Consider the following 20,707-nt stretch of genomic DNA (forward strand, 5'->3'; position numbering starts at 1 on the left):
TCAGCCAATCAGTGCTAAGCAGGGTGCCCGAACAGTGACGTCAGAGGTAAACGGGGTCTTATATATATCCATATAAGTCATTGGGGGTCAGAATAGTGACGTCACGGCGGTTTAGTTGGACAGACCGGAAGCGCTGTGCGGGAGAAAGCGATGGAAAAACGTTTGGTTGGTTCAGTTTATAGTTTTTGACGTTAATTTGTGTTCTTGAATTTAAACATGTTTATTAATTTATCTAGTAGGCTCTAACGGTAAATGTAAAAGTGGTTTTCGTAGCCTAATGCTAATGCTAATGCTAAAAGTTGCGTTGTTTGCAGGAGGCGTCCAAGCTAACGCGTTAGCATCATGCTAATGATAGGAAATTATATCTCCACCGAGTTTCTGAGTGAGTATGGGCATTATAAGATAAGTTATGCACACAGAACATTTGTTATTACTAATAAGACTTATTCCTGGTTTGTATGAATTGTTCTAGGTGTGGTTTGGGAACTTTTACAGCTTCTGCTGGAGGAGTTCTGGACCGGCGGCACCAAAAACTGTGAGTACAAACAGTTCTTAGGAACCGCGCCATTTTGTTTTCCTATTAGAGAAGTTTACAGTTATTTTAATTAGTCTCTGCTTCCTGAGGGCTCCTGTTTTCCTGGTTTAATCTGTGAATATAACCCTGATGTCCCTGCATTAATGTAATATAACCGCAGCTAATTAAAACTAAAATACAAACATATAACCAGAACTGTCCATGAGTGGGTTTGAAAGTCCAAAACTTTAAGAGCTTTAAATGGATAAAACAATAATAGCTTTGTATGGTTAATAAAACCCTTGACCTCTACTTTGAAATATTCTGTAAAATGTTTTTACAAAACACCAAACAGGATCATTAACAGCAGCTGATCAATCTCAGACACTGGTAGTAGCTGAGAGTCATCCCCGACACGTTTCCTGAGCTCTTTGTTAGACAGGTTGGCGTGAAGGCGGTGGGTGACATGCATTCCTTCAAGGAATGTTGGTGTAATTTATGTCAGGCCTCGTTAGTGTCTGCATCATGAGCTGAACCCAGATCAGACCTTTGTGTCTGACTGTCCCAGTCGTATTTCAGATGCCTGAAAGCCTCCCTGTTTCAGCCTTCAGCTCGGCGGCGATTTAAGTGGTAAAAACAAGACCATAAACAGTCCAGATTGAGCTTCACATGCTCACGGTGAATGAAGTGGATGTCGGAGCCGTCTCTTTAAAAGCTCACAGCTCAGGGTTTGGTGTGTGTTCAGGCCCCTCTCTTGTTCATTCAGCGCTCGTTGCCCCGGCGCACCTTCCCCTGTGACTCATTTGCTTCTGGATTGCTCCTGTGTTCGTCCGCAGAGCCAACTGTTCATCATTCTGTCACCGGCTGCTGCAGGATAATGCCTCAGTGTCAGCAGCAGCACTTTAACATTCAGGCGACGCACTGATCCCTGCAAACAGCTCGGCTTTATGCACGAAAACAGCAGCCGAGGGAAGAAACCCCCCGTTCGGCTCAGACCCAGCTCTGAACGGAGAGCCCGCAGGTCCACGGTTCTGCTGTTTGGGCCGCAAACCTCGCCTCAGAACCACTGTGAGTCTGATCAACTGTTTGAGCCGTGAAGGATTTATTAGGTTCCAGTTTTACACAAAGAGCCTCAGATTCACAGACATGAAGCAGGTTAGAGAGATAAATGCTGCTGTGACCCAAACCCAGACTGGATCCTGTCAGACACCAGAAAAATAAATCATGAACCTCAGTTACAGAAGAATAAACCCGTTAAACCGGATAATTAATGATCTGATAACTGATCATCATATTAATTTATTCTGTCTGACAGAAGCCTGGCTGCAGCGGGAGGATGCTGTTAGTATAAATGATAATTTATATCATTAATTATCTGATAATTATCTAAATGTTCATGTTTCTATAACAACAGGTGGAGGAGGAGCTGCTGTCTTTCAGTCAGGATTATTAATTAATGCTAAACCAATTATTAGTTATAATTCTTCTGTCTTTCTCATCTTGAATGGAAATCAGAAAAAACACTTTTACTTCTTGTTATATGTCGTCCACCAGAACCTTGTTCTCTGTTTTATCTCTGCTCATCAGATAACGAGACCTTTCAAAGTAAAAATAATGAGTCAAACTGGAACTAAGAGCAGAACCGGTTCCTGTTAATAAAACTAAACACGGCAAAGACTGAGTTTAAATGTCCTTCATGCAGGAGGATGAGAGTCAGAGCTGTCCTGACGGGTCGTGGAGGTGGTGTGTGTGTGTGTGTGTGTGTGTTTATCCTTTTATTTATCACCTGTTTGTTTCACGTCTTGCTGAAAAGGATAAACGGTGGAAACAAACAGATGAGCAGCTGCCTGAATGAACCCTGAAACAACATCCGCTCAGAATCACACCTGATGTCTGCAGAGGCGAGCGTCTCAGCGTGGTTGGACTGGGGGCGGGGACACGGCGGCAGTGGTCTCTGAAGGCGACGTGTCGACTCTCACCTTCGAGCTGTGATGGACCGAAGCTGCCGCCGACGGCTTCACTCTCATCACTCAAACCAGACGGATTTATAAAGCAGCCGACTCTTCGGCTTGTTGGACTCCAGAGCAAAGAAGAAATATTTAACAATCAGGTTTTAGTTGAAAATATTAGTTCAGAATAAAGTCCAACCTTCTCGTGCTTTGGAGTAGTTTAAAATGTGGCATCAGTGTGTCCAAAAAAACAATGAAAGCTGCAAATAAATCAAGAACGAAATGAGAGCAAAGAAACCAGAAACAGCTGAAACTGAGTTACAGCTAAAAGGAGCAAAAGGGAAGCTAAAAGCTAAAAGTAGCTGAAGCAGATTTCAGTGTACATCAGTGGGGAAATATTTCTGTTAAATATTTAGAAAAGTATAAAAGTTACTAAACCCAAACGTCCCTGCAGCTATCAGCTGAACGAGCCGAACGTTTTGCTTCTTTAACAGCTAAAACAGGACAAAGTCTGCAGAAGATTTCAAACCCTGATTCTGAATCTTTCAGCAGATTTTAATGATTTTTGATTAAGAAGAATAAACAAAGTGGAAATTATAAATATTTCCTGTTTTTTTTTTTCACATTTCTGCAGACAAACCAGCCTGATCTCATGTGCAGACACGTCTCTGCAGCCGTAGTTCTCTTTTTATTTTAATTCCTGCTTCTATTTTTCCTTTTGTCCCACCGTGTGCCAGAGCTCCGCGGTCCCGCGAGGCGGATCCAGCTCGTTCGGTCCTGGGCTCGGAGACAAAGCACGGGCAGAAAAACATGGTGGTTTTGGCTTCGCTCGGCTGGTTATTTATGGAGAGCATCCATCCATCCTTTGTGCTCTGCGGGTGGGAATTCTGGGAATTGTTGGATCGGAGCGAGGCAGTGACCCCGCTGTGGAGAGTTTCAGGCTTTGGGAAAGAATTCTGCAGGGAAACCGACACAAAGAGGAGGATTTTAACAGAGTTCTGACCTGCAGGTCTTTTTACTGAGATAAACGGCTTCCTGCCAGCTGACCTACTTCTGGCTGCAGCTTCGATCGCTCCTCTCGTTCCCCGTGGTTCTGCCCTGGTGACCGACGCTCAGTTTCAGGGCAGAGGCGACCCCTCCGTGTCGGGGTTCTGGTTCGCCTCTGGTTCGCAGCAGAACCGTCTGACGGAGACGGATGGTTGTGGTGTGGGCAGCTTCCTAATGAACTCAAAGCAGGGCCTAGCCTGCTCAAATCTAATTGTGGGTCTGGAGAACGGGCCTCTGCGGCCGAGCGGAGGAGACGTGTTTGTGCTCCACCCGGGCTAACGTGAAGGAGAGGCGCTGTCACAAACACTTCACCTCAGCTCTAATTATAACGCTGCGTCACCTCGCCACCAAAACCAGCAGCAGGCTTCTGTCACACACGTTTCCAGGTCGTGTTGAGCCTGTTTTCAACCACAGACGCTCACACACATTTAAGGTGATCCCAGCTGCTAATAACTGTGATGCTCCGTGTTTTCGCTCCCGCTCTGCAGCCGTTAGAAGAACCTGTGCTGTGATTGCACGGCGCTCCGGAGAAGAGGCGCCAATTAGAACAAACAACTGTAGACGCTGAAGCGGCCGTTTCCAAAGAACAAACTGAGTTTCTGTAAACGGCTGAAGAGCTGCAGCTTCAGGACTGCTGCTGGCTCTGAAGGACCGGCTCAGCTTTCAGGACCGCTGATGGGAAAGTCAGACTCCGGGACTCGGATTGTTTTACACACAGAAACATTTCTGGGGTTTTACAAAGAAAACCTCAGATTACATCAAGTTTAAAGTTTTATTTAACCTAAAACTGATTCTGACTCAGACGTGTGGTTAGGAGTTTGGTTGAGTTTCTGCTTTCAGCCCCCCAGAGCCTGGCCTCTTCCTCCTCCTCCTCCTCCTCCTGCAGTCAGGGTCACAGTATTTACACACAGAGCAGCCGATCAGAAACACGATTTCTGCTGCCTTTTTACGCCTCCAGCTGTCAGAAAGATGTTCTCTTCCAGAAGCTGAATATTCTCGAGTTTGTTTCATATTTGATCAGATTTGTTCCTCCATCGTCTGCAGCCTAACGGCGTTCCGGCAGCAGTTTGAAGGAAGCAGACGCCGTCAGAGCAGAAGAAAAACGCATCAGAGGAAGAATGCGTCCCTGATTCAACCTGCTCCGAGGTTTTCAGTGAAAACCGTTCCTCCCCGTAAATCATTTCATCCTCGACACAAACGTTCCCGCAGGAAGCGGAGCCTTTGGAAACTCGTTCAGGTTTTCTGTGTGAAACGGCTCCAAGGAGCTGCTGACCTGTTTGTGTCTGACGGACAGATGGAAGAAATATGGATTCCTGCCCCTCCTCCTCCTCCTCCACCTGAGGCTGAACTATTCCACCATGACGACTCCCAGGTGGACGGCTCGGCCGCTTGCCGCGGGGGAACCCGATAAAACCCGTCTGCGTGGAGCTCCCCCGCAGGAAGAACCGAGGCCTCGAGTCACGCAGACCGGATCAAGCTCAGGTTTTATTTTAATACACGACTTCTGTGAAAACAGAGGGAACGCTGAGCTGCTGAAGAGGCCGAAACCGAGCTGAAAGCTAAAACATGTAGCTGCTTCTTTTAGCATAACAGTAGCTGAAAGCTCAAAGGAGCAAACAGATGCTAAGAGTGAAACAGGCTAACTAAAATTAGCATCGTTAGCAGAATGCTAAAGCAGATTACAAAGAGAACAATGTTGATGATGGATCTGATGTAAAGTTAAATATTTCCTGAAGTCTTAAAGGTACAAGAAGTAAAAGTCATGAATAAACGAGCCGAACGTTTGGTTGATGAAGTCTGCAGCAGCAGGAACGGAAGAATGAAAACAGGAGAAAAGTCGTGTTGATGTTAAATCTGCAGGTTTAAATTGTCGGTTAAAGAACAAACACTGAAGGAGCCCAGAGGACCGGATCAGATCGTCTCTGATGTTCAGACAGAAGAAGCAGGAAGTGGGTCACAGCAGCGTCTCTCCAGCCTCCCACTGACTCCGCCGCCTCCTCCTCCGCCGCCGCTGCTGCGTCTTTCAAACGTTTCCTCGTTTGGATCCAATCTTCCTCCTCTTCCTCTTCAGCTGTTTTCCCGCGGTGCCTCACATCAGACGGGTTTTTGTTGTTCTGAAGTTGCAGCTGAAGCAGATTTTAAACGTCGTTCCTGGAAACAGATTCAGAAAAACTCGATGAGGAGAAACGAAACAATAAATGTTTTCAGGTCAGGGATGGTTTGAAGAAGAGTGACTACGAGCTGATGAATTAAACAGGCTGACGCAGAGGGGTCCTGGTCCGGGTCCTGGTCCGGGGTCTGGTCTGGTTCAGTCCTGGTCCAGGTCTTATATTTAAAGGCCTTGAAGGAATGCTTGTCGCCCGCCGCCCTTCACGCCGGAGTTTCAGCCGTTTTGGTCAAACCTTGAACGTGACTTTCAGCTACTACCACCTCAGACTTTACCTCCATGTGCTGCGGTGGCCATCTTGGATCTGACTCCAGAGGAGCCTCTCTGACGAGGGCAAAAACATTATCGCCCGCCTTTCAGTCTGAATCTTTAAGGAAATGTCAGGAAGTCTGAAGCGTAGATTACTGAGGGAATAAAGGTTTGAGCTGAAGGAATCCTCTTATTGTTTCAACAGTTTGATCCCGTCTGTCTGTAAAAGCTTTTATTTTGAAAACATCCAAAGCTCCTTTCAGTGTAAACCTGCAGTTAGGATATCATCAGGACAGATCAGAGGATCTCTGGTAATGTTTTCAGTGACCTTTGAACTTGATGCGCCTCGTTCTTTCCAGGAGACATTCGGGTCAAACGAGCTCGTCTGTCCGTTCAGTCCTGCAGGAAGTGCTACAGCTAGCTGCTGTTTGTGCTTCTTTTCGTTAAATAAGACTCAAACCTGAAGCTGGAGATTTCTGCAGCTCGTTTTTTATCCTCAGCTCAGCTTCGTCATCATAAATAAAATCAGGCTTTCAGTAAATCACCTGCAGAAGTTGCAACCAGACGCATTTTTAAAACGTTTTACAGGTCAGTAAACTCGCTCCTCTTGTGTCTGCGACTGAGGCGGAAAATAAAACATCCGATTTGTGCTGAACTGGAGGATTCCTGCTCCATCAGAAGCAGACGTTTGGCTCGTTCCCGCCTGTAAATCCAGCGCCGTCAGCGCCGCTGCAGCTCGTCGTGACGACCCGAGCCGAAGGCTGGATGTTAACGAGTCTGAAAGCATCTGATGGGAGAAGCAGCTGCGTCCGAGCAGAAACCTCCTGCAGCAGATGTTTACAGATGCTGCTGCACCGAGGGGAACATCTGGAACATCTTTACCTTTTTTATTCAATAAAAAGGCTCAATTTCTCAGCTTCGACATTTGATACGATTTCTGTTCCACTGTGGATAAAATGAGTTTATATTTAGGTTTTACTGAACATCCAGACTCTTTCAAAGCTGGGGTCAGGAACATGTTTTATTCTCTGGCTGCGGGACTGAACAGGTTTCACTCCATCATTCTGGCTCTAATCTCAGGGATTAAAACGTCTCAACTCTTTAATTGCTGGGATTACTTCGCCCACGATCCAAACCTGAGGTGAGGCTGCAGCACCGGAGACGTGCCCGGACCTGGGTCGGTTGTTTCAGGTGAAACCCGAGCTGAAAGCGGATCTCCCGGTGCGCCCCGGTCCTTTCAGGGTCGGGGTTCAGGACCGAGGAGGATCCGGTTTCTGGTGTTTCACACAGAGGCCTCTCTGCTCGGAGTTTCTGTGGGAAAACAGGGAATAAAATGCGGCGGCCTCACCCCCGGCGGAGAGCGAAACGTGAGATTGAAGCACTTAAAGCACAACAGAGGTCGGGTTCCCCCCCCAGCTTGTTAAAAGAAGTCCTGCGGGACCAGGAGCACAATAAACGAGCTGACATGTGCTACTGAGCAGCTCCTGTAATGACTCATCTGATCACGGATGGATTTCTGCACAGGCATCGGCCCCGGGGCCTCAGTGAGAGGACCCCTTACACAGAGAAACAAGACGGACGCAAAACCTTAAATTATCATACATGACAACCAAATGTCTCATAAAACAGATTCATGAAGCATCCAGAGACTTAAAACAACGACATGAAGACAAAAAAAACTGAAACTGAGGGAGAACAACATCAAGGTGACGAAGATCTGCAGGAGATCCAGGCTTTGAGCTCAGAACTGACAGGAAGTAGGAGACATCCCTGGATGTTGGAGCTGGGAGCAGATTGGTCAACGTATCCATGGACCAATCACATCCCTTCTGTCACCCAGGACTTCCTGTTGAGCCAAGAACCAGTCTCCCAGATCTCCTCCGTCGGATCAGAACCTCACATGTTTACAAGCTTCCATCTGTGGAGTCTGGGAGGCAAACGGAGCTCACCCCCACGACCTCCGACCTTTGCTCTCAGCACGTATCTGTCTCTGATTTAGTCTTCCAGACCCTCCGGGAGCTTCAGCCGCAGACCGACGGGGAGGATGGCGTTAGAAAAACAGGCCGCCGCAGCGTCACCTGGATGTTAAATCTGACACCAACCTGTCGGAGACGACTGAAGTTTGTTTACTCCTGAGCTCTGCGCCGACGTGAAGGTCCTGAGGCGGTCTGTGACCAGGATTTAATGTGAAGTGACCGGAGATGCATCAATCGTTATGTAATCGCCTCAGACGTGGAGCTCCGTCAGACCAGGATCAGCTCAGCTCCCTGCAGGGTTCCTGTTGGTTCCTTTAGGTTCCTGTAGGTTCCTGTTGGTTCCTGAAGGTTCCTGTTGGTCTGAGTGAAAAACAAACAGAAGTCTGAGACGTGAGCGGACTGCAGGATCCGAGGATCCGAGTGTTTCGGTGTCGCAGATTAACTTTAGATGAATTTTATCACAGATATGTTCCGGGAAACACACTGAGCCCGAAGCTTTCCACATTTAGTGAAACAGAACAATCAGAGAATCCAAACTGTCGGTTCCTTCTCAGACACTGATCTGCTCAGATGAACACTTGACTTGCAGAGAAGATGTTTCTGCTGTGAGCTCAGCGGCTGTCTGTGGTTCCACCTGAACAAGCAGAACCAGCCGTGTTCCCGTCTGTTGTTCCTGACGTTCAACATGTTGGTTCTGTTGGGGAAAACGGGGATCAAACAGTCGGCGCGGCATCTAAACCTGTCCCTGAAGTCAGACACCAAACAGCTCGTTTACAGGTTTCATTCCAACATCCTTAAAAACAACAAAGGAAACAACCAAAGCTGCTTTTTTGTTGTTTGGAACAAAAAGGCACCAGCCTGGCTAATTTAAAGTGTTCTTTAAAGCAAGTCAACCTCATTCAAAATGGCCGCCACAGCTAATCGCCCTTAGGTAGACCTCGGACCGGAACCTGAGGGTTGAAGCCGTGACGGGACCAGCTTCTCTCCTCACTGCAAAGAATGAAATAAAACGTAAAGTTTATCCTGAATCTTATCAAACGGTGAAATGCGGGTACGCACTCAACGTAAACAAATCCCTCGGCTGAACCAAACCACGTGGCTGTGGGGTCTGTAGAGAAACGAGTCGGACGAGTCAGAGAGCAGCCAGGAGGAACCGTTTCCCTGATTTACGGCAGCGACAGCATCTGTTTCAGCTTTCAGCGTCTGACAGGAATTTAAATCCATTTTCACACCAGCCCGTCAGAAAACACGAGGTTCCTTCAGCGTTCCTCTCACTTTATCGGCTCCAAGAAATTAAAACAAAAACAAAAAAATCTGAAATTATAAAGAGAAATGTGTTTTCTGGATGATTCTATCAGCTTTAATTTGAATTTGTAATTAGTTTCCCTGGTATGAAAGATGGATTAGGTTCTCCCCTGTTTTCCTGTCAGACGTTTTGTTTCACGCAGAGCGAGATAATTATATGCAAATGAGTTCATCAGACTGAGGGAGGGAATCACCGTGATGAGGAGCAGATAACGGAGTTTTACTCTCAGGATAATTGAGGAGGTTGATGAGTTTATTTGATGGTGACGGATGGAAACAAAGGAAGGATTCCTGTTCAGGCTCTTAAATCCACAACATGAGATTAAATGTTAAAGGGAAACAAAGGTTCGGGTTTCTTCTGGGTTTTTAATCTCATATTGACTGAAAAATGTTTGTATTTATAAGAATAATTCAACTGAAACATCAAATATCTGCCTTTTCTGTTTCTGTTGAGTCTTTGGGTCATGAAGGCAGAGCAGGAATGTTTTTATGTTCCTGGATTTTAGACCTTTTCTGCTGGAGTTCTTTTAATTAATGACTCTCTAACGAGCCGCGTTAATTGACAGATGAGAGCTCGCCTCAGGTTAGAAGGTTCTTGACGACCCACTTTGTTCTGACCCGGGTCACCTGCTCCCTGACTGAAGCGGCTCCGGCGGGATAACCGGGCCTGGCTCAGGATGTAGCTGCTGGCTCGTCGGTCGTTTTCCATCAAACCCGCTGACGCTTCCAGCCTTCCAGCCGAGCGGTGGTGGTTACGAGCTGTGTGGTGATCCAATCACGTCCCAGAACCGGGCCTCCTGACAGCGTCTAGTTAAAGTTTCCATGGGGCCGCCGCGGGCTGGTGAAAGCTCTGAGGTTTGGAGTGGAGGGCGGAGCCTGGAGGGCGGAGCCTGTTATTAGTTACTGCAGAAACAACCTGCAGCTCGGCTCCTGCGGCTGTTTGTTGTGAGTCCGTTCCATCGCTGCACAGATACACATCTACAGCAACAAGGCCGATCAGAGTCCAAACAATCAAACAAGGATTACAAATACACAAAATCACACAACAACTCAAACAGATCAGCGACACAATTATAAACAACAGGAACTCAAGACAGGATTGTGCAGTTGTGTTGTGTAGTTTGGTTGTGTATTTTGGTTTGGTTGTGGAGTTGAGTTGTGTAGTTTGGTTTAGTTGTGTTGTGTGGTTTGGTTTGGTTTGGTTGTGTAGTTTGGTTGTTGTGTTGTGTGATTTGGTTGTGTAGTTTGGTTTAGTTGTGTTGTGTGGTTTGGTTTGGTTTGGTTGTGTAGTTTGGTTGTTGTGTTGTGTGATTTGGTTGTGTAGTTTGGTTTAGTTGTGTTGTGTGGTTTGGTTTGGTTTGGTTGTGTAGTTTGGTTGTTGTGTTGTGTGATTTGGTTGTGTAGTTTGGTTTAGTTGTGTTGTGTGGTTTGGTTTGGTTTGGTTGTGTAGTTTGGTTGTTGTGTTGTGTGATTTGGTTGTGTAGTTTGGTTTAGTTGTGTTGTGTGGTTTGGTTTGGTTTGGTTGTGTAGTTTGGTTGTTGTGTTGTGTGATTTGGTTGTGTAGTTTGGTTTGGTTGTGTAGTTGTGTAGTGTAGTTTGGTTGTTGTGTAGTTGGGTTGTGTAGTTGTGTTGTGTAGCTATAAAACCAACAAGTCCAGTGAAACGGGCTCGAAGCTGAAGCGAGGAAACAGGACGGCCCACAGATGAACTCAGAGTCGGTTCTGTTCGGATTCGAACCGTCGAACAAACTAAACCGCTCCTGTGGCAGAGCATGGTGGAGGCAGTATCATTCTGTGGCGATGTGTTTCAGCAGCACAGATCAAATCCTTACGGCTCGATAAAACGGCTGAAGTCCTCAAAGACTCGGTGACCCCGGGCGACCTGCTGGAATAACTCCTCACTCTGTGGTGGGAATCAAACCCACGGGCAGAAACCATCTGGCTGCAGGAATGAGGGGAAAGGGCCCAGAGTCTGCCGGGCCAGAACCCATGAAGCGTTTACTGCTGAGGCCTGCGATCGGGGGCAGGCTTACCACAGCGCCCGATGTTTGTGGAACTGGTTCAGACCCGGCAGAACGTCAGCGAACGGTTCTGGGATCAGGACGGGTTTGTTTTCCATCTGAAACAGCAGAGCTTCTTACAGCACCACACTAATAACAGAGGCGATGTGTTTTCTGCCTGCAGCTTTATGACCTTCTGAACGGGACACGAGTTTTTACACATGGTTGCTGTGACACACGTCCTCCGAGGAATCAGATTTATCTAAAAACTCATTTATTTGACCCAACAAAGATTAATTAACCAAAACGATTCTTCCTTGTTTCTGTTTACAGACGTAGATTTGTTGAAACTTCAGTGATTCAGTTAAAGCTTTAATATCTGAAAGATTAAACACAGAAATGAAGCTTTAATAAGTAAATAAAATTAAACAGAAGTGATTAATTTTACAAAGATTTCCTGAAAGAGACGAATAATCTGTGTTGTTGTTTGAGTTGAACTAGTCTCCGGAGGTTCAAGGTTCCCCTCAGACATCCAGCTGCTGGGTGGTGCGGTTGTGTAGTTTGGTTGTGTTGTGTGGTTGTGTAGTTGAGTTGTGTGGTTGTGTACTTTGGTTGTGTGGTTGTGTAGTGTAGCTGTTCGGCTGCAGACACATCCAGTGGGACGGTACCAACGTGTGTGTGTGTGTGTGTGCAGGTGTTGTGTAAGTCTGGGGTGAGCTGGGTTACACAACAGATCGGGTTTAATGGAGCTCCTTATATGGAGCGAACTGATGGGGATGTTTGTTCGGTTAATACCTGCCTGCAGGGCTTGAAAACGGCTGAATTTAGACGGTAACACGGAGCCTATTGTTGCTTAATTATACTTAAATATCCACTTAAGGCTCATAAATACAGGTATGACCAAAACAACAAACCTAAAATCCTCAGCAGCCCAGTCTGTGAGGTACAGGACCTGCTTCTACACCTATCACCTGAGCAGTTTTTAATAATTAATCCGACTCCTCTCACCTGGAAGGAGTCTCCGTCTGCACCTGCAGAGCGCCCGGGCGTGAAACGAACGCCGCTGTGAGCGGGAAATGAAATCCCTGCCAGGATGTCTGCTGTAGCCGAGAGTTTCTGAGGAACGCCGGGAATTCAGGAGAACGGCTCCGGAACATTTTAACACCGGAGCGCAGGAACGCCGAGACAAATATTTACTATTACTGATGACTAAGAACGTTTAATAAGGATAGTTTCACACATAAAATAAGGTTTTACCATCAGCATAACGGTTTTAAATTCTCTTTAATTTTAAATAAATTACTGTAAAAACAGGACTTTACAGACTTTAGAGACATTAGGCTTTAATTATCATGACTGAACAGCTAAAATATCGATTAAAGAATAAACAGCTGAGATGCTGAAACTGAGTTAAAAATAAAGGAGCAGAACACGAGCTAAAAGCAGCAGAACACGAGCTAAAGGATGAGCTAGAAGCTAAAAGGAGCAGAACACGAACTAAAAAGAGCAAGTAGGCAGCTAAAAGACGAACTAGAAGCTAAAAGCAACAGAACACCAGCTAAAAGGAGCAGAACACCAGCTAAAAGGAGCAGAACACCAGCTAAAAGGAGCAGAACACCAGCTAAAGCAGCAGAACACCAGCTAAAGGATGAGCTAGAAGCTAAAAGAAGCAGAAGACAAGCTGAATGGTTGTATGAGAAATAATAAAGAATTAAAAGTTTGTATAACAGATTTATTGTGGGACAGATGCTGAGAGTTTTATAAGTTTATTACAAATATTTTCTCCTCATTTCCTTTCAAACCAGCTTCAGCTGCTACGTTTAGCTTTCAGCTGGTCTTCTGCTACTTTCAGCTCTGTTCACTCAGTTTCAGCTTCTGTTTTCTGGGATCCAATCTGATGTTTTTTATCCTAAAATCAACTTAAATCTTTCAGATTTGTGTTTTTCAGAGCCAAGCCAAAGGTTTATCTGTGATGGTTTTGTGTTAAATTTGTATTTTTAAACCTTAAACTTTGAGATAAACGTCGTTTTTCCTGTGGCAGAATATTTCCCTTCGACCCGCGTCGCGTTCGGCCAAGAATCTGTCAGCTGCAGCAAAACGGATCAGATCCTTTTCTGGATCAGTCACAGAAAATAAAAACTTTAAATCTGGAGGATTAGAGTCGAAGCTCGAAGCGTTGAAGTTAATTTGATTCTTCAGAGCTGCTGATATCATCCATGGAATAATAATCTGGAATAGAGCTCTTTTATTTTATTATTAACCATATTATCCTCTAGAATCACAGCTTTAAGGCTGAAATAACTCTTTATCACCTTATATTTATAAAAACTGAACGGAGCTACAGATTAGCCTTTTCATGTGAGGACGAAGGTTTTAAAAAGTGTTTCTAGTATTTAAAGTGGCGCTGAGAAGAAAAGATGCAGCTTTTAAATAAAAACAAGGTTGGGAACAGCTGTCAACACAACTAATTACTCAATTAATCAATATCTTATTTGACAGAGTGCTCAGATCAGCTGCTGCTTTAAATAAATCATTACTTTTTCCTCTAAGAGTTTCAACACTTGAATAAAGAAGCTGATTTTTATCCAGCTGAGGATTAAAAACGCAGTTGGTAGAAGATTGGACCTCAGCTTTATTTTACGGCCTCGCGGAGCCGCTCACTCGGCTGGAGTTTCCTGGAAACACTTACCTCAGCCCGACTCGTGTTACCTCTGAAACTGTGACGAAATGTGTTTTTTCAGGGAGAAAACCTTAAAGTGGTGTCTGTTAGGACCCCCCCGAGTGTCAGAAATGAAAAGAAAGACTAAAGCTAAAACAAAGACAACAGAAGCTAAGGGTAAAATGACAGCTGAAAGCTAAAAGTAGCACAATGATAGCAGGAATGTTGTATTAGTCAGTCCCTCCAGGATTTCACAGGGCGTTTTCCTAAAAGTTGTTTTTTTTTTACTAAAATTAATAAAAAACCATAACTTTTAATATATAAATCAAAAATACTTCCTAGTTTTGTAAGATAATTCCCAACAAACATTGACATTCTCAAAAGGTGCTTTATTTGAGAACTTTGATAGCTTCTAAACTGACATTCATGAGCATTTCTGGATTGTCCCTGGTCTGCAGGAAGTGACGTCACGTGTCTTCTTCCTGAGTTATTTGGGGTTATTTTGGTTAAAGTTGCGGGAAAGTTGCAGTGTTTTGGGCAAAGTTGCAGTGTTTTCGAGGGGTTTGCTTGATTTTGTGCTAATAGTTGCGATCGCAACATCGAGAAATCCTGGAGGGTCTGATTAGCCTTAGCAGCAGAGAAATGCTGATAAACTTATTTTAAAGGGGAATGTTTTATCAAAGTGAAACATTTAGGACAGTAAATCCCTCGTGAACGATGAGAAAGATGCTGAAAGTCGAACAGAAGAATAAAAAGAGCGAATAAAGAGGAACGGGACGACTGTCACAGTCAGCTGCTGTGTTTGACATTCTTCACCTGCTCAGGTGTGACGCCTCTTATCTCCAGCTCAGCTCTTTGTTGGAGTTAAACATCAGCTCCTCTGAGCTCACCTGGGCTTTGACGGGTCGAGTTTAATGTAAACAGCAGGTCCAGATCCCAGACTCTGATGGCTGAGTCAAACCGGGAACATTTATAACTTCTGGAAAGTTTGGTGTTGATGTCTGCATCACCCACATACCGCTGGCATCTGTTCCTCCTCTTTCCCCCTTCCAGACAAATTATAGCAGCCCTGAGATGGATATGGGTCTCTGGAGGGGGGGTGAGGGGGTTGGGCTGAAATAAGTGAAGTTTCAGATTGTGGTCCTTCCACTGCAGGAAGACCAGCTGCAGTTTAGGGTTTTTCCTGCACGTATTTCTTCATTTTGTAGATTGTAATCATTTTTATTTAAAGTTGTGGTTGTTTCAGGGCCAGTAGCTGAAGGGCTTTGAGTTGATGCAGCAGTTTGAGTTTTTCTCCACCAATCAGGGGTTTGATCTGCAGACCTGTGCAGGCTGTAAGGGTGTGTGGATGACAGGTAGGACCGCTGAGGCGCCTCGGGGTTCGATGTAAGAGTCAGGGCTGTGATGCAGTTAGAAACGAACCTTTGGCTCAACACAGCTGCAGAAACGTCTTTAATTCAAACAACTGGATGAACAGAAGTCGAGATGTTTGCGTAGGATTCTGTGGTGATGGGCGTCCATCCATCAGGTTTCTTCAGAGCTTCTGTGGCTTTTTCTCCGGTCCGGATGTAGAGAGTGGGGATGGGGTGATCATGTTCTGTCATGGCTCCAAAAGGTGCATCTGAAGGGATCTCACTGGTCTGCTGGAGACCAGTTCAAGACTCAAAGTTGTGGAAAACTAAGCAACCTTCTGTTGTTTTTCATTGAGTTCTGAGTGTTTGCGACCAGGTGACCGGTGACATCTTGTTTTCGAGTTCCTGTCATTTTGTTGACCACGCCGACGATCTTCTCGCACCATCATGGAGACTCCCTCGCCGGCTGGGCTCCAGCAGCCGCAGCCAGGTGAGGTCATACCTTCAGAAGCAACAACAACCCGCAGCTTTTTCTCCTTCTCCGGGTGAAAACGTGACACAACTTGCGCCTCTTGTGAACGTCATTTTTCCCGTTCAGAGAAGTTTTTCCGTCTTTCAGTGCAGAAAGTGCTGCTTGTTGGTTGTGTGCACGTCAGAAACAGTCCAGGCGCCGCTCACAGCGTATGTCAGAGTCCCACCTTTTGCAGGATTTTCTTAAATAAGAGTCAATATTTGATATATTATCATGTCTGCATCATGATGCGTTGAATAATACACGATTTGCATCCCTTATACTGAGAAAGAAATGCTGTATGAATGCATGAGTGAATGGATTATTGAAGCTAGTAGAATAAACACAAACTTAATTTGGACTTTATATCTTAAATAATCTGTAACTTCCATATTTTCCCTAAATGTAGAGTAAAATATTCTGTTGTAAACGACAATAAAGCCTACAAACTCCAGCAGTCTTTCAAATGTCTGGGATAGCAACAACCAGAGGATTTCTCTTTGCGTGTAGTTCCATGTTTTCTAACTTTAAAAGAAGCAGACGATCCTTCCTCCTGTAGTTCTCTTATTAAATGTTCAGTTTTTAAGCTTCTGTTAACATTTAAACAACAGCAGCTGCTCGTTGCCGTCACAACACTCTCATGTTGTTGTTGTCTCACATTAAAACCCCACCAAAGTAAAACATTATTAACAAGGACAAGTAAATTACACTCCTGCAGTCGTGACGTAGCCCAAAACACAAACTTGGTGCCTTCAGGGAGACTTTCTTCAACAACAGACTCGATCCGCCCACGTGCAGAACATGAGTCGGCTTGTTTCCTCCGATGACTCGCCTCTGCCTCTGCCTGAGTGGAGCTGAATATTTCTGGCTCGTAGTGAAGGTGTGGTTGTCTTTCATCAGAATTACTCCGCCTGAAGCCGTGGGGATCTTTGTCCGGGTTTCCCGCTATAAGCTGGTCACTCAGTGCTTTTCTTGATGCAACTCTTCAAAGAGACAAAGAGTCACACCGGGATAAATGACTTCCTCTAACTCTGAGCCATTTTGTTTCCCAACAGGTTGCCTTATCTCCCCAGGTGTGTTTTGTTTTTTAAGGTGTGCCACAAGAAGCACAACTTGTTAAGACTCCGTTTTGATTTGAGGGAACATAAATATGGTTGTGAAGTCCTCTGGGTACGTTTTGTCAGCCGTTGGTTGTGGTCGATCGCTGATCTCTCAGGTGCAGAGCCAAACAGATCAAACATCATCATTCACCCCTTCATACACCTCATCCTACTTCAAACAGAGCCAGTGTTTAAACTGCACCTGCCTTTAAAGTCCCCATCAAAGGTGAGCTTGTGATCCTCTGGGAACTCCTTGTCCTGAGAACAAAAGAAACCACAGACCGTGCCCCGGTGAACTCCGTTTGACCGTTCAGATTCAGTGTTTGATTTACAGCTGGGCCCAAAGGAAAGCCAACAACAAAGAAAAATCAGACTCAACTGCCCTCCGACGTGTTAAAGCACTGATAACCAACTCTGAAACAGTTTGATTTGCAAACCTCATAAACCCTTATTTTATTCACAGTGGAACGAAACGAAGAAACATCTGTTAAAAGTTCAAAGCTCATTTCAAATGGACTGAGGCAAAGAGGAGAACTGTTCTGAGCTCAGACGGGTCCAAACCATCCAGCCTGCCTCTCTGATGGTATGGGGGTGTATTAGTGCCTCTGGAAAGGATCTCCAGGTTTCAGAACAACATCTGCTCCCATCCAGATGATGTCTTTTTTAGGGAAAGCCTTCAGCAAGACGATGCTAACCCTTATCCTGCATCCGTTACAGCAGGGGTCTCCAGTCCTGGTCCTCAGAGCCACCATCCTGCAGGTTTTCCTTGTTCCTCTGCTCCAACACACCTGATTCAGAGGTTAAATGACCTCTTCATGTTCTGCAGAAGCCTGTTAATCACCTACTGATTCAAATCAGCTGTGTTGGAGCAGAGGAACAAGTAAAACCTGCAGGATGGAGGCCCTGAAGACCAGGGTTGGAGACCCCTGCGTTACAGCAACATGGAGTCTGGGGGCTGAAGTCAGTCCGGACCTGTTATCAGTCCAGAACCTTTACTGCGTCATGAACAACTAAATCCAGCAAAGACCCAGGACTGTTGAACAGCTCGAATCCTTCATCCGACAGGAACGGGACAAAATAAAACTTGTCCAAATCTGCCTATCTGTACACCAGGAGATTAAATCATCATCTGTGGACGAGCTGCCGAAGAGACCTGTGGCCTGAAGAGTTTCAGAGTTTCAGATATCACATGGAGGACTCTCTGACTCAACGAGGTGATGAAAGAGTGACTGGTGCTGATTGTAAGGTCGACGAGTCGCCAGCAAATCACAGAAAACCAACAAAATAACTGTTCTTGTTTGTTACCTGTCAGCTGGTGAACAGGTGACCCGTCTGACAGGTGTTTCACTCTCAAACACAGAATTAGATTTAAAGACTAAAACAGCTGGAAGATGATTACATGTGTGCCAGAAAGGCAGCTGTACATTGACTCATCTGAGGCCACTTTGTTCCAGTTAATGTCTGCTCTCTGATGGGGGGGGGGGATTCACTGATGACTCACCTGAGTCCGGACCACCTGCCTGAGGGGCGGCAGAGACACAACAGGACAGACAGACGGGTTCAAAGGGGAGACATTTCAGCTCTCAGATTCAGTTTCACCAGAAAATGAACACAATAGGATCAAAATACATGAGATTAAACAAAAAACAAGCCTCTGGGAAACAGTTTCAGAACGCTTCAGGTCCAAACAGAACCCGTCTGGGACACAGAGACGTCTCATGTTGCCCATAAAATCCCCACCTGGGACAAAAACACTCGTCAGGGTTCTCGGTTTGAAAGGGAGTCCAGAGAGTCTGAACATACTGTTCCCGTCTTCAGGAGGACGCAAATAAAGCCAAGAAGAAGAAAAAAAAAGGTTCCTCTGTCTGGTTTTATGGCCGACTGACATCAAGCTGTGATTTTTGTTTTGCAGACGTGTAAACATGTTGGAGGAACAGAACGTCCCGCTCTGCTCCGGAGGAAAACTGGGAGGAGAAGTCCACCTGCTGGCCGCCGGCGGGAATCACCTGAGGAGGTCAGACGAAAGGGCTCAGCTCCGACAGGTCGACAGGTTTGACCTGAAACTCGATGTGACCTCTCACATGACAAACGGTATTTACAGGTTGGACCAAAACGCCTCCAGCTCCGTTCCTTCTCATCATCTCAGGTGGGAAAAGGTGACGGGTGAATACGTTCCTTTTATAGTCGTATCGACCCGTATTTGTAAAATAAGTTTACTCAGAGGTAAATAAAGCTTCAAGTTGCTCCCAAATTACTTTAAACGAGTGAACATTAAAACAGATTAACATATTAATTCAGATTAAAGACAGAGTTAAATTATGCCATGAGACATTTAGACCTCTAATCCTAAACCTCTACAGTAATATTATTCATTCACTCACATTTTCCCAGTTTTTAAAGCTTATTTCTTTATTTAGGCTACAATTAAATAGAATCAGGATGAAGTGGACTGAATTATTTTGTATTTATTTAGGTTTAACTGGATGGAGTTGGATTATTATACTTATTTTGAATGAACTAGATTAATTTGGCTCATAATTATATCAAATTGAACTATAATTAATAGGATTAAACTCAAATAGTCTAAATTAGCGTGAAGTGGAATGTGTGAATTCAGCACTGAATCATTATATGATTCTGTGGATTAATTAGTTTAAAATCATTTCAAATGAGTTTAATTAAATCAGGTTTTAGTTTGAGTTAAAGTTATTTCTCTGTAAAGATTTAAAATAACTTTAATTATAAACTGGTGAAAATAAAGACAAACTGAACTGAATATATATTTTATGACAGATGGATGTTACCGCAGCAGCCAATCAGCTCGCGCCTACCCGTCGCCTTGGCAACGACCCGGAAGTAGCTTACTTTTTTATTTATTTATTTTTTTTAACAACAGAACACAGAACAACAAAATGTAACAAAATAACAAGATACAATACAAACTCTCATGAAGGGTTTTACATCCATATTTAACTAACCAGGGGGTTTACATAAATAAAAATCAATAATAAAAAAAAAAATAAATAAATAAATAAATAAATTTTCCACAAGGAGCAAGGCTATATGAGTATCTTAAAACAATAAGTTTGTAGAGATTTGTTGTGAGATAATTTTAGCAGTTTTCCAGTTTTTATATGTACTCAGTGAAGAATAATATGACTTAAATTCGTTCATGAAACAAGGGAAAGAGGGTTTATTATCCCTCCACTTACTGCAATGAATGTGGTACTTTGCTATAAGTACAATTATATTTATGGCATCAGAAAAAGCAGAGCTTAAGTTCTCCACATAAAATAAAATGGCATCAACATCAAAAGAAGAAATGTTCAGTTTAAGATTGATCCAGTTCCTGATGTCTGTCCAAAAACGTTGCGAGTACTGGCACGAAAAAAACAAATGTTCCAGGGATTCCTCTTCTGATTTACAAAAGGCACACAAATCAACATCAAATTTGAACCTTCTTTCAAGAAACATGGCTACAGGGTATATCTTATTTATTATTTTAAAATGCATTTCCTTCACTTTGGGAGATATAGGCCATTTGACAAATTTAGAATGAGCAGAAACTATGGTTTTTTGCTTCATTTTTGTAGGTTTCTTGCAGAAGTCTTTGTTATAATCATAGTAAATCTTTTGTCGCATACATTCATTGATAATCTTGCTATTGCATTTGAAGTCAACTAAGTTACAGTCATTCAGTTTTAATGTGGGCATCAAAACAGTCACCTTTGAATATATAATGATATTTTTGATTAACTGAATCAATGCTAAGGGGATTGCTCTGCATACCACCATAAAATCTTTATAACAACATCTAATGTTATATTTTCCAAGAAAAGATGAGAAATTTAGAAGATCTCCATTGCAATCTAAAAGATC

The 20,707-nt window shown here is 44.3% G+C and overlaps 1 protein-coding gene across 1 annotated transcript in view; it reads left to right on the plus strand.

The window, feature by feature from the left end:
- The first annotated feature begins 95 nt into the window (after positions 1–95).
- tmem170b (transmembrane protein 170B) overlaps positions 96–20,707 on the plus strand; it is a 35,388-nt gene continuing 14,776 nt past the window's right edge. Inside the window, exons 1-5 of the mRNA XM_025002544.1 lie at positions 96–165; positions 315–382; positions 473–535; positions 18,741–18,842; positions 18,930–18,974. Of these exons, the coding sequence (XP_024858312.1) occupies positions 18,751–18,842; positions 18,930–18,974 (137 nt within the window). The 5' untranslated portion in view covers positions 96–165; positions 315–382; positions 473–535; positions 18,741–18,750. The remainder of the gene's footprint in view (positions 166–314; positions 383–472; positions 536–18,740; positions 18,843–18,929; positions 18,975–20,707) is intronic.

Source organism: Kryptolebias marmoratus, linkage group LG5, assembly GCF_001649575.2.
Source record: "Kryptolebias marmoratus isolate JLee-2015 linkage group LG5, ASM164957v2, whole genome shotgun sequence".
Lineage (NCBI taxonomy): Eukaryota > Metazoa > Chordata > Actinopteri > Cyprinodontiformes > Rivulidae > Kryptolebias > Kryptolebias marmoratus.